The sequence below is a fragment of the Sapajus apella genome, unplaced genomic scaffold (assembly GCF_009761245.1).
Source record: "Sapajus apella isolate SASKATOON/1434 unplaced genomic scaffold, GSC_monkey_1.0 scaffold177, whole genome shotgun sequence".
Taxonomy (NCBI): domain Eukaryota; kingdom Metazoa; phylum Chordata; class Mammalia; order Primates; family Cebidae; genus Sapajus; species Sapajus apella.
The window spans coordinates 1,137,201-1,150,868 of NW_022437117.1; the positions used below are offsets into that span (position 1 = coordinate 1,137,201).

The window sequence follows — 13,668 nt, forward strand, 5'->3', positions numbered from 1 at the left end:
AAAAAAAAAAAAAAAAAAAAAAAAAAAAAAAAAAAAAAGATAAAGAGAAATATCATCAGTTGCTTATTATTATTGTCACTTTCTATTTAAGGTCTCTATTAATGTTCTTAAAAATAACATACTAACATTATTTATTTCAACAATGCCCTCACATAACAGCATTTTTACTACTGTACTGATATAAACATAAAAGCATCAGATTTAAAGTACAGTCATGAGCCGCATAATGACATTTCTGACCACGACTGACAGACTATACAACAGTGATCCCATAAGATTACAACGGAGGTGAAAAATTCCTATTGCCTAGTGACATCTTGATGGTCCTGACCCTGTGTAGGCCTAGGCTAATACATATGTTTGTGTCTTAGTTGATTTCTTTTTCTTTTCCTAAGAGACATGGTCTTACTCTGTTGTCCAGGCTGGGGTACAGTGCCATAATCACAGCTAACTGTAAGCTCAAACTCCTGGGCTCAAGTGATCCTCCCTCCTTGGCCTCCCAAAGCACTAGGACAACCATGCTTGTCTAAATCTTTTATTTTTTTGTTTTTGGCAGAGATAAGATCTCGCTATGGTGCTGAGGCTGGTCTCAACGTCCTAGCCTCAAGCAATTCTCTCCTCTGGGCCTCCCAAAGCACTGGGATTACAGATATTGAGCCACTGCACACAGCCTACATCTTATTTTTAACAAAGCAGTTCAAAACTAAGAAACCACTAAAAACTTTAAAAATAGAAAAAACCTTATAAAATAAGGATATAAAGACAGAAAAGAGTTTTGGACAGCTGTACAATGTATTATGTGTTTCAAGCTAAGAGTCCAAACGGTTTTTAAAGTTTAAAAGTTCATAAAGTAAAAATGTTACAGTAAGGTAAGCTTAGTTTATTATTGAAGAAAGAAAAATATTTTTTATACATTTAGTGTAGCCTGAGTGCACAATGTTTATAAATTCTATATGAGTGTACGGTAATGTCCTAGGCCTTCACATCCACTCACCACTCACTCACTGACTCACCCAGAGCAACTCCAGTCCTGTGCCTCCATTCATTGTAAGAGCCCTATCCAAGGGTACTGTTTTATCTTTTATGCTATTTTCACTGAACCTTTTCTATGTTTAGATACACAAATAGTTACTAGTGTGTTATGATTGCCTACAGTGTTCAGTACAGTAACATGCTATACAGACTTGTAGCCTAGGAGCAATAGGCTATACCACATAACTTAGGTGTGTAGTAAGCTACACCATGCAGGTTTATCTAGGTGCACTCTAGGATGTTCACACAATGACAAAATCACCTAACATTGCATTTCTCAGAATGCTTCCCCATTACTTTTTTTTTTTTTTTTTGAGATGGAGTTTCACTTTTCGTGCCCAGGTTGGAGTGCAATAGTGTGATCTCAGCTCACTGCAACCTCCACTTCCCATGTACACGTGATTCACCTGCCTCAGCTTCCTGAGTAGCTGGGATTACAGGCACCTGACACTACACTGGGATAATTTTTTCATAATTTTAGTAGAAACGGGGTTTCACCATGTTGGCCAGGCTGGTCTCGAACTCCTGACCTCAGGTGATCCACCCACCTCGGCCTCCCAAAGTGCCGGGATTACAGGTGTGAGCCACTGTGCCTGGCCCGCTTCCCCATTATTAAGTGAGGCATGACTGTACTTGGTTATAGGTATTTTGAAAATATGTTCAATAAGTAATATTTTAAATGTTAACAATAATACTTAAGAGATATTTATCATCAAATTGCACAATCAATATATATTCACTAGTAATAAATGACCTATTTCAAAGTACATCATTCTATAATTAGATTTAAGTAAAATATTCATTGCCTCTGTAAATCACAGCAACCTATTTTTTAAATATTCAGAAGAATAAATAACTAAAGATTAGAAGCTTAAAATGAATTTACCATGCATTATAGACTAATAACATGTCTCCCTCTTATGGTCTTCATGAAAAAGTATGAGTCTAGAACAAAAGTTCTAGGGTTATATGATTTGAGGAATTTCTAGTTTAAACTCTTCATTTAACTAATGGTGCAATCTGGAAAATTAATTGATTTCCAAGATATTTGTTTTATTTTATAATGTGTTTTTTCTTGTTTTACTGTTAAATTATATCACATGATATAGACATACTTCCCACATTTTTTAAGTCATGGAAGCTTAGATACCTTAGGCTGTGAAGGATAAAAATCAACAACACAGAAAAGAGCAATGATAATCTGTTGCCCAGGTGCCTTAAAATTCTGAATATTACCTTAACTATTATATAATTTAATTTATACATTACTGGAATTTTTCTCTCATAACTTTAGAAATCATATCAATTTTATATTTATTTACAGAAATTCTCTGGTTTTCTTAAATGTCAAACTATGTCACTGGATCTTTTTAACTGTAGATAAACATACTAAATATTAATTTGAATGTGTTCCCATAGACTAAGAAAATTATTTTAAACTAGAAAACAATAATGTTCCCCACCCCTGCCCAATAAAATAGGAATACCGACCATATATCTTCGCTTAAAAAGGCATTGCTTCCCAGCTTATCTAACAGCAAGGATATATTAAATTATTTTTAGTTAAGAGGTAGGGTTTTTGCTTGTTTTTTAACTTTACTCAGCATATGTAAAAACCAAGAAAACATCAGTAAAACATTGCTCTGGCCAAAAGTATTTCTTCCTTGAATTCAGTAGAGGGCGCTGTGACACTGGCTCACCCAGATACACTCATGGCGTTACTCTTCAACAAACAGCAGTAGATATTTTTCATATTTGTAGATTTTTAAAAAGAAAACTTACCTAGTCACAAAATGGATGAATAATTTATTGAAAAATAAAACAAAACACTATTAGAACATCAACTTCTTAACACAATTTCTCATTCCCAGTCTTCGCTAGAGAAACTCGCCTATCATCCCTTTCATTCTGTATTGTTTTCTTACCAGTCAGTTGAATAATGAATGCATCACTTATGCACTCCACTGAACCATCTGTACGCTTTGTTAGAGGGCATAATTTTTAGATAAACATGTATGTACAAACATACCGAAAATGAAGAAAGCATGCCTGATCTGAGCTGCCTGGCACTCACCTGAGACGCTGCCTTCTCAAAGCCATCTGGGTTCAGGGAAGGCATGATGTGAATGCGGGTGCTGTGGATTAGGTTGACAATTGTCTCGTTCCCCTTCTGGTATTCATTGCATAGGTACTGGGCCAAGAAAATGAGCAGTTCCCGTCCAACAGCCTCATTTCCATGCATATTCCCAATGTATTTAAATTCTGGCTCACCTGAAAGATCAACAGTAGATAGTATGGAGATGTTTTCTGTGACATACAGGGCCAAATATATTGTATACCTACAAATGTATTATGAATACCTGATGGTTTCTTTTTCCTCCAGCAGTGATGTCTTTAAAAAAAATCTACCTTAGATATTAAAATACCCCTTCTATCCTTCTATTCCTCACTTCCCAGCTACCCACCCATGATGGACTGAATTGTATTCACCCAAAATTTATATGTTAAAGGTCTAACATCCAATGTGACTGTATTAAGGAGGTAATTAAGGTTACATTAAGTTGTAAGGGTGGAGCTCTAATTCAACAGGACTGTCGTCTTTATAAAGAGACGAAGAGACACCAGAGACCGTGAGAGAACACAGTGAGAAGCCTGCCACCTGTAAGCCAGGAAGAGAGGCCTCGCCAGAAACCAACCTTGCTGGCACCTTGATCTTGAACTTCTAGCCTCCAGGACTGTGAGAAAACAAATTTCTATTGTTTAAGCCAGCCAGTCTGTGGGTATTTTGCTATGGCAGTCTGACAAGACTAATACACCATTTTACCCACAATAACTCATAATAATACACTATGTGCCTCCTCTTAAACACTGTGCTTTGCATGTTTTCTTATTTAATCCTGACCAAACATCTATCAATAAATATTATTATCCAACTTCATTTGGCAGATGAACAAACTGAAGTTCAGGCTGCTTAAGAAGACTGCCCATAGTCATACGGCCTGTGACGCCAGGATTCAAATGCTGGTCTTCTGGTTTACTTAAAAGTCTGTGTTTTTGTTTTTTGCTTATCATAGTGATTAAGAGGAGCCAGACTGCATGGGTTCAAATCCTAGCACCAATTCTTACTGTCTGGGCTTGGGCAACTTACTTCAGTTCTCTGTGGCTCTGTTTTTCCATCTAAAAAATAGAGATAACAATAGTTGCTAGCCCATAAGGAAGGTTCCTATAAGAACAAAATAAAATAATGAATGTAAATGCTTAGAACAGTGCCTGGCAAACATCAAGTGCTATGTGTTTCGTATAATTATCTTTAATATTATTATTACATCACATTAGCTTGTCATTGTGAAGTTCCTTGCCATACACGATCTAATTTTCTCTTCACAACGGCCCACTAAAATGTGTAAGGCATATATTTTTTATTATTCTTATGGTATAAATGCAGTCCAAAGAGGGTATATTCTGCTGAAGGGCTCAGAATACTAACAACAGTCACTGTTGCCCATTTGTGAGACTCTCCTTGTGTTTTAGGAAGAGTAATGAAATTGCAGAACGTAGCAGCAAAGTGATCTTAATTAACCCAGTTGTTCTGCTTGTTTCAGCTTGCATGCATCCCGTGGGCCCAATTTCTGCAATAGAAAGGATTCTCCCATTTACAAAACCACTAACACTGCCGGCTCCTGGTATAAGAAAGGAAGTTGGAGTTATTTTTCTCCTGGAAATATGTTAACTAAACATTCTTTGCATGAGATTCCTGAGTATCTGATTTAAGTGACTATTCACCCCAGAAAACTATGTCCTTGTGGTGACCTCTCAGCGTGAGCTTATGCTAATCTTAATCTAAGGATCAGGTGGGAGCAGGATCAGGGCTATTTATACCCACCTCAGTTTTCACTTTGAGGGAGAGTCTCTAATAAAACTATCCCAAGGGACTTGCCCAGACAGTATGAGGAGAGATGAGGAGGTGTGAGAAGGGATGTTCTCTTGACTTCTGATTTCAAAGGTCATAATAACCTTCTTCCTTTCTGTAAACTCATGCAGTTTATACCTTCATTTACTGGATGTATTCATTTGATTGAGGCACAGGAGAAACTGCAGCAGCCCATTAGAGAGAGTGAACAAGTAGCCAGGGGAAGATTAGACGGCGGCTTCACAAGGTTTTTTGAGAAGATTGCGCTAAGGAGGCATTTTGATCTTGCTGTCTTCCCCAACGCAACTTCGAAGCTCCACATCACTCAATAAATCTTGACCCACCACCGCTAATTACACTGAAAATTTTTATGACTTATCAGAGTTTAAATCTTTTTTTTAATCACTTAAAGAAAAAACAACAAACCCTTAGTCACTAAGCCAACTTTGCCCCAGGTGTCTGGTTTAGCTAGCACAGTATCTTTTGTATGAGTTTGAATGCTTTGGGATAGAGCACGCTCCCCTCACTCCTGCCGCAGGCTGCACCGTTCCCTCTCGCTGCGTTACTCATTTATGTTTGCAACTCCTGATTTTCAGACTCAGAACACGCACGACATGGTTTCTCTCCAAATCTGCAGATTTCTCTCAGGCAAAATCTCCCCCAATATATAATGACAATAACAATGCTTTAGGTTGAAGTGAAGACAGGACCACAAAGTTCATTATATTGAAGATATGAAAGTATGGGGGGAAAAATGCAAGCCACAGATGACAGCAAAAGAAAAGGCAAGTGTATCTCTAACTTCTTCTGTCCTCAGGAATAAATTAGATCACCATATAATGTTATCACCAGAATACAGAAGAGCAATGTTCCTTTAAGCCAACTGATATGACTGGTGAGATGGGGAAGAGCCGCATTGTTTAAATACAGCCTTTCTTGGACATACATGTGAATCCCAGGGTCAGACACTATGTCAGATGCAAAAGCAAATATGTCAGCATTCCTAAACTGAAGGAATGTAGAGTCTGGAAGAAGACTCAGACATGCAATGGACGATGTTCAGGAGTGAGGCAACAGTGAAGGAATGTTGGATCTATAAACTGCTTCAAGGTTCCAAACTGGGATATTCCCTCCAACCCTCTGGCCTCTGTCCGGCTCTTTTCTCTCCCAAAGCCACAGTTTTCTTTTTAAAACACAACCCTCCTCAGGTCACCTCCACCTAAGAACCCATCAGGAACTTCCCCTTTGCTTTCATGATAAAGACCAAAATTCTCTACATGATCTTTAGCCTCGACGTGGTTTGGCCTGGTGCTTCTCGCCTCCTGAGGCACAGCTGTTTCCTCCTGTGTTTCAGTCATGCTTCCTTCAGCCGCGGGGCTTGTGCCTATAATGCTCTCTGCTTCACACATGCACACATTTTATCTGCACATCCTTCTCAGTGTGGCTAAATACAGCTTCCTCGAAGTATCTTCAGTCTAGGTGGAATTCCTTTATTATTTTTATTTTCGTTTATTTTTATTTACTTAATTTTTTTTTTTTTTAGGCAGAGGCTCACTCTGTCACCCAGTCTAGAGTGCAGTGGCACAATCATGGCTCACTGCAGCCTCAACCTCCTGGGCTCAGGTGATCCTCCTACATCAGCCTCCTGAGTAGCTAAGGCTGTGGGTGCGCACCACCATGTCCATCTAATTTTTTTGTAGAGGTGAGGTTTTGTCATGTTGCCCAGGCTGGGTTTGTTATTACTACCTCAGTTTGAAAATATACATTCATAAATGTAGTTGTTTGATTAACCCCTGTCTCGCTCAGACTGTAAGGTCTATTAGTCCTCGGATGGGATCTATTTTAGCTCACTATTGTGTCACCTGTGCCCCCACATAGAGTCTGGAACATAGTAGAGGCATGATAAATATCAATTCAATAAATTTTTGAGCAAATGAGTAAACGAATGGCCTTGCTTTTCAATCCCATCCTTGCAGCAGCGTGGCTGAGAGTAGTGCTTGCCCTTGAGACAGAGGTGCAGCTGCAGACGCTTGAAACCCCTACTGGAACTATGAAGGGAATAAAGGAGTAACTGAAGGGGGCTTGAGGCAGCTTCAAGGAGGCTGCACCCCAGGTGGAATATCAGGATGCCTCAATGGCTCGCTGCTCTAACCAGCATCCCCAGGTAGGAATGGAAACTCTTCTTTGGGAAGGAAGGCAGCAGTATTGTGAACAGCTGATTTCCCAAATCTCCAGGGTCACCACAAAGCCTCTCCAGGTGAGCAGCTCCCCGAAGCTATTTTTATTGTAAAGCCTTAACAACAGATTCTGAAGAAACTTTCCCTTCAGAGTCCTTAGTACAGAAATAGCAATAAAATTGAAGACTTTAGATTTTGAATGGCCCTCTCTGAGTCAATACATTCTTTACCTTACACTTTTTTTTAAGCAAAGCAGTGACAGCTTTTCATCATCAATTTTCCTTTCTGCATAAATGGATGACGTTTGCCTTCCTGTTTATGGTGTTTACATAGAAGAACAAGCCCCAGGTTTAACAGGTTGCAGCTGCCAGGTACGGGGATCCGGCTGTAATGTACACGTCCCTGTGCGTTAGCTCATCTCTCTCCTAGCAACGGGGCAAAGGCAGCGTGAAGCACTGCCTTCAGGACACTGGGGATGGTTGTTTTTACATTCATCTTGTTTTCTTCACTAATTTATTTTCCTTTTTACACAGTAATCTTGAGTTCCTGATCTTGCAATTGAAGAATCATCATATTTGCACAGATTTGCACTTTAGGCTCAGCAAGCAGCTTTTCCCCATTGCATCAATTTTCCCACAATTTCATGTAAAAATGAGGCTTCCAGTTACTTCACATGGCACACGATCATCAAGCCATTATTAAAAGACGATCACTTCATAAACCAAATAATCCAGCCTGGCTGGGCCGAGTTTCTATCTTTTTCCATCTATATCACAGAACAACTAATGTACCTGGTTGGATTTGCATTCTCGTCAGAATAAAATAAGAATAAATTCTAAGCTTTAAAAATATTCACAGTTTTAATTAAGGCAGAAATAGCTGCATAAATTCCAAACCAGAGCAGAAAAATGATTTTAAGTCCAGACTTGTAACTCTTATTTTGCCCTAATTTGTAGTAATATGATTTGAAATAGCTAAATCAGTAAAAATCAGCTTTAAAGAAGTTTCTTGCCTCAAAAATAAAATATTACTCTTTTACACTCCAGAAACCCACATCCACGTGGGTGAAATTTGAAAATGGAGGCAAGTTAGCAATGTTCCCAAATGATAAAAGAAATTTATGTCTTAAAGTCACCAGAGAGCACTAAAGCAGAAGTCCACAGGTCAGTAGGGTAGGCATGAGAGAAATCAAGGCTGGCGCAGTGGCTCACGCCTGTAATCACAGCACTTTGGGAGGCCGAGGCGGGTGGATCACCTGAAGTCAGGAGTTCGAGACCAGCCTGGCTAACATAGTGAAACCCTGTTTCTACTAAAAAATACAAAAAATCAGCTGGGCATGGCGGTGCGTGCCTGTGGCACCTGCAATCCCAGCTACTTGGGAGGCTAAGGCAGGAGAATCACTTGAACCCAGGAGGTGGAGGTTGCAGTGAGCTGTGATTGTGCCATTGCACTCCAGCTTGGGCAACAAGAGAGAAACTCTGTCTCAAAAGAGAAATGGAGGGAGGGTTGAAGGAAGGGAGGGAGGGAGGGAGGGAGGAAAGAAGGGAAGAAAGGAAGGAAGAGAGGAAGAAAGGAAGGGATCGAATAAAAAGACAAAAGTCAAAATAATATTGTCTTCTATTCCCATGAAAAGAAAATTTACTTTCACTCTGTTATTTGGCCCCATGATCAATCTGTCTAACTATCTAGTATTTTCTTTTCTTTTTGGAAATAACAGGCTGATCACTAGGTACAGTAATTGAAGAGATAATTTGAAGACCGCTTTCAAATCTTAGAGCCAATTATACAGTGGCCTTCATATAGGAAGACAACAGCAGAGGGAAAATATCCAACGGGAAATGAAATAACAAATGTGAATGTGGGTTGTAAATTGTGAAATTCTATGTAAGAAGTGGAGCATCATTATTTAGAAGGAAAAAAAAAGTAGGTTAAGGGTATTTTAAGAAAGAACTTGATTATAGTAACAGAATTCTCTCATCTTTTATCCTGAAAATAGAGAAGAAACTCACACTGGGATGAATCTATTCTTCCTCCAACATCAAATTTTTTTCCAAATATAGGTCCACTAATTCATTTGGAAGTTATATATTTAACTCACTGATTACATAATTCTTGGAGCTGGTGACAATTTGAAAATACATGTTCTAGGTACATGTAATAAACATACTGCTGAATAACAATAGTGTAATATCCACAGATAAAACCCCATTTTTCAAAGATACCATGATAAAATGTGCACATAAGCAGTGATTTTGAAAAGCAGACACACAAATGGCTATATAAGCCTCACAATCACTGCACTGATTTGATTTACAAACTGCTATGCAGGCAAGTTGGAAACATCTTTGGAATCGATGGGCCTTTCCATCAATGACCCTCCCTCAGTGGTAAAACTGGGGTTAAAACAGTAGTGCTACTTATTGTTTCCCCTTGTTTGACATTCTAACCTATTATAGCCCGTAAATCATTCTTGCAGAAACTGAACGCTGCAAGCTTCCTGGACCTCATCAATAAGAACATCATTAATTGGCTCATGTTTTGGCATATTTTAGCAGCCTAAAAATGCTGGGCATATTCCTAAAGGAAATGCAAGTCTCCATAGGTCCAGTAAACAACACGAGGGAGTAATACACTTATAAAAATAGATTCCTCGTTTACAGTAGAAAGAAGGAAAAGTAAAGAAAGAAGTGAGAAAAGGAAATCAAAAAAAGGCAAAGGAACAAAAAATGATTGCAAAAGAAATGACAGAGTATAGAAGCATCATATTCTCTCCTCTTGCTTCTTACTTACTTCAGAGTGAAATTTAGAAAACAACCAAATCAACGTATCTTAAAAGTGAAATCTCACTTCATCTGATTTTTAATGGGCAGTCAAGATGGAATATATTATAGAATTATTCTGCAGATAGATATTACAGAATCATTTTGTAATATTAATTATGCATTTGCTATTAATCTTAAATTTTAAAGTTATCTTACATATGACATCTAGAATATTTCTAGTAAAATTCTAATGGAAGAGAGAGGGGTGAGCAAAAGAATAGAAGGTATTTCCAGCTTCACAATTTTATAAAATAATGTCAGAGTTCCAATGTTAGCAGAAATCCTTTTACTTTCTGAAATAAAAGTATTTGATGCCTTCATAAAAGAAAGCTAGAAACTTTTTACAAATATCCCATACACAGTGGTGTGCTGGTAAATGTTTCACACGCAGATCTAATTTGTAGCATTGCCTATTTCCATGGTGTAAATACTGTCACCCTGGCCAGTCTGAAGCTACCAATATGTGGTCCTTGGCTCACAAATTTCCTGAAAATTAAAAAAGCTCTCATAAGCTAGTAAAAGCCTAATCCAACCTACTACTGCATGTGGGGAGCAATTATTTGGGATAGACAGCTTCTGGATTCTCCAAAGGTTCTCCAAAAGGGGAAACTGAGGTCTAAAAATCTGAAGAATTTTGAAACACATTATAAGAAATATAATGAGGCTATAAGCCGGGTACAGTGGGTACAGTGGCTCATGCCTATAGTCCCAGTGCTTTGGGAGGCCAAGGCAGGCAGATCAACTGAGGTCAGAGTTTTGAGACCAGCCTGGCCAACCTGGTGAAACCCAGCCTCTACTGAAAAGAAAAAAAAAAAATTAGCTGGGCATAGTGGTGCACACCTGTAGTCCCAGCTACTCAAGAGGCTGAGGCAAGAGAATTGCTGGAACCTGGGAGGTGGAGGTTACAGTGAGCCGAGATCACACCACTGCACTCCAGGCTGTATAACAGAGCAAGACTCCATCTCAAAAAAAAAAAAAAAAAAAAAAGAAAGCAAAATTAGGCCTCTACTCTGTTTCTTTTCTTTTTGTTTCATTTCATGCTAAGATAATTAAAAGAAGCTTTTATTTTGTGCAGGCTTTTTTACCTTATATTAATATAGAGCTGTTTCCAAAGCAATGCATCATTATCAATTCAACTTGGGGGAAGGAAGAGTAAGAAGGCCAAGGGACATTGTTTTGCCTGAATCAGTTATCCTAGCAGTTACTGACTCACAAAATTGTATCACCCTTTGCCCTAAATATTAGCCATAATAAATCAACGAAGAAAATTTACTTTAACCTATTACATAATTTTTCTAACATATTTGTCAGCAATAATATCAGATATTCAAAATTCCTTCTGCTCTCTCTATCGTCCTGTCCTACAAGACTATCTTCACAATAAAAAAGACAATATCATCTCTGTTCCTATTCATAGAAATTCATCATTCAAAATTCACAGAAATAAATTATTTAAAATTAGTAACAAAAAACACCTTATTAGAAGAATAAGAAGAAGCAGCTACCTATGAAAGCCTATAGAATCAGAAAAGCCTTTGACTTGTGGCCAGGCACAGTGGATCATGTCTGTAATCCCAACACTTTGGGAGGCCAAGGCAGATCACATGAGGTCAGGAGCTCAAGACCAGCCTGGCCAACATGGCAAAACCCCATCTCTACTAAAAATACAAAAAATATCTAATCCCAGCTACTCCAGAGGCTGAGGCAGGAGAATTGCTTGAACCCAGGAGGCAGAGGTTGCAGTGAGCTGAGATCATGCCACTGTACCTCCAACCTGGACAACAGAGCAAGACTCCATCTCAAAAAAAAAAAAAAGAAAAGGAAAAGAAAAACCTTTGACTTGTTTAAGAACATTGTTAAGTGAGCACAGAGAAGTTTTAATATACAAATCACATAAGGCAGAGATTGTTTTAATGATTTGGTTTCATGATTTGAAATCTTTCTGTAGATATTCATCACCAAAAGGACCAGTAATTTTTTTAATGCTATAATAGTTATTGGCTACATCAAATGCTTATCAATATGCCTTTGTGCACTTATTCACTGAAGAGGGCTTTTGGACCTTAAAGCATCTTTTAGAATGATTAGCTTCTACTTATCTTAGATAACTCTCTCAGAAGATTCTGCGGTTTTTCACTAATATTCTTATCAAATAAAATAAGATAAATTGGAAAGACAAATTTGTCTAAGAAGTTAAGCACAAAACAGAGGTAACTGAAGTGACACTAGAAGCAATGGAAAGAAAACATGAATGTACCTGACTTATGGCAGTGACTATGATTCAAGTGAATCAATTTTGCTGATTCTCTCATTAACATATTTTATTGTGATTTTTATATCTATTTTGGAAAATAATTTCCATGAGGAGTTCATTTCATAGGTTGAGAAGAAAAGTTAGGGGGCAGCATCAAGTTTCCAAAGGTCGAAAGTTCTCCAACTTTTCCAAGGTTGTTTGTGAGGACGGATTTGGTTTGTTCTACAAAACTCCAGAGGAAAAATCTACAGTCAGTAACTAGAAGGTACAGAGACAGTGCACAGCTGAAGAACAAATTTTCCTTCAGTTAGAGCTATTGAAAGATAGAATGGTTGGGAAGTCATTAATTCCCATAGAAGCAGAAAGGTATCTAAGAGACAAGCTGTGGAGGCTGGGCTAGATAATCTCTTAAACAGCTGCCGATTCTAGAGAAGCAGGGCTGTATCTTTTGCTTAACAAACTACTGGTATTCAAGTTTCTAAAACTGTCCTGTACAAATCATGGTTGTCAATAAATGTCAATGACAATTTTGATAGTTCTCTAGAACAAAAAGAAAACTGTAGATCATCATACTGAACTAAGACAGGATTATAAAAATTAATGGAAAAACTTTAGTCCATTTCCTCAGTCATTGTTCTTTATGCCCATGAATGAACAGCTCATCCTTTCATATAGACAATGAGTAAAATTAAGGTCATCAGAACCTGTGTGGGTGGAGAATGTCAAACACTTCTTGTAGACACAGATAAATGAAGGAGAAAAACGTCAATTTACTAATCCACAGATATCATGGTAGTAGCATTAACTACCTAAAACAAAATCAAGAATATAAAAACTTACTTGAATGATCTGTTCCCAGAAGATCTTTGGAACATTTTTTTATTCTCTCAAAAGGAAAATAACTCAAAAGTCAAGTAAATTTGTCAAAACATCTTCAGGATGTTATTTTTTTCAACATCATCATGAAAGACTTTCGATGTTGAACAGGCACTAGTTCCAGAAGGAGTAGGCCACACAATAGAATCTTTGAAGGAGAATAAAGGAGCAAATGGAGCTTTCTGAGTCATTCTGCATGCCTGCACCTATGGAAAAACCAGAAGCCATCTATCCCAAATAATCGCTCTACATATGCAGTGGTGGGATGGGGTAGGCTTGTAATGGCTTATCAAAGCCTTTTTTAATTTTCAGGGAATTTGTGAGCCAAGTGACCTCATGTTGGTAGCTTCAAATCGGCCAAGGTGGGAGTATTTATACCATGGAAATAGGCAGTGCTACAAATCAGAGCTCATTCTAAAACATTTACCAGCACACCACTGTGTATGGGGTATTTGTAAAAAATTTCTAGCTTACTTTTGTGAAGGCATCAATTGCTTGCATTTCAAAAAATGAGGACATTTCTGTTAATATTGAAACGCTGACATTATTTTTTATAAACTTGTGAAGGTGGAAATTCTTTTCCTTTGCTCACCTCTC

General features: G+C 38.0%; 1 protein-coding gene across 1 annotated transcript in view; it reads right to left on the reverse strand.

The window, feature by feature from the left end:
• CPE (carboxypeptidase E) overlaps window positions 1-13,668 on the reverse strand; it is a 136,294-nt gene that overhangs the window by 38,361 nt on the left and 84,265 nt on the right. Inside the window, exon 2 of the mRNA XM_032268268.1 lies at window positions 3,107-3,303. Coding sequence (XP_032124159.1) covers window positions 3,107-3,303 — 197 coding nt within the window. The remainder of the gene's footprint in view (window positions 1-3,106; window positions 3,304-13,668) is intronic.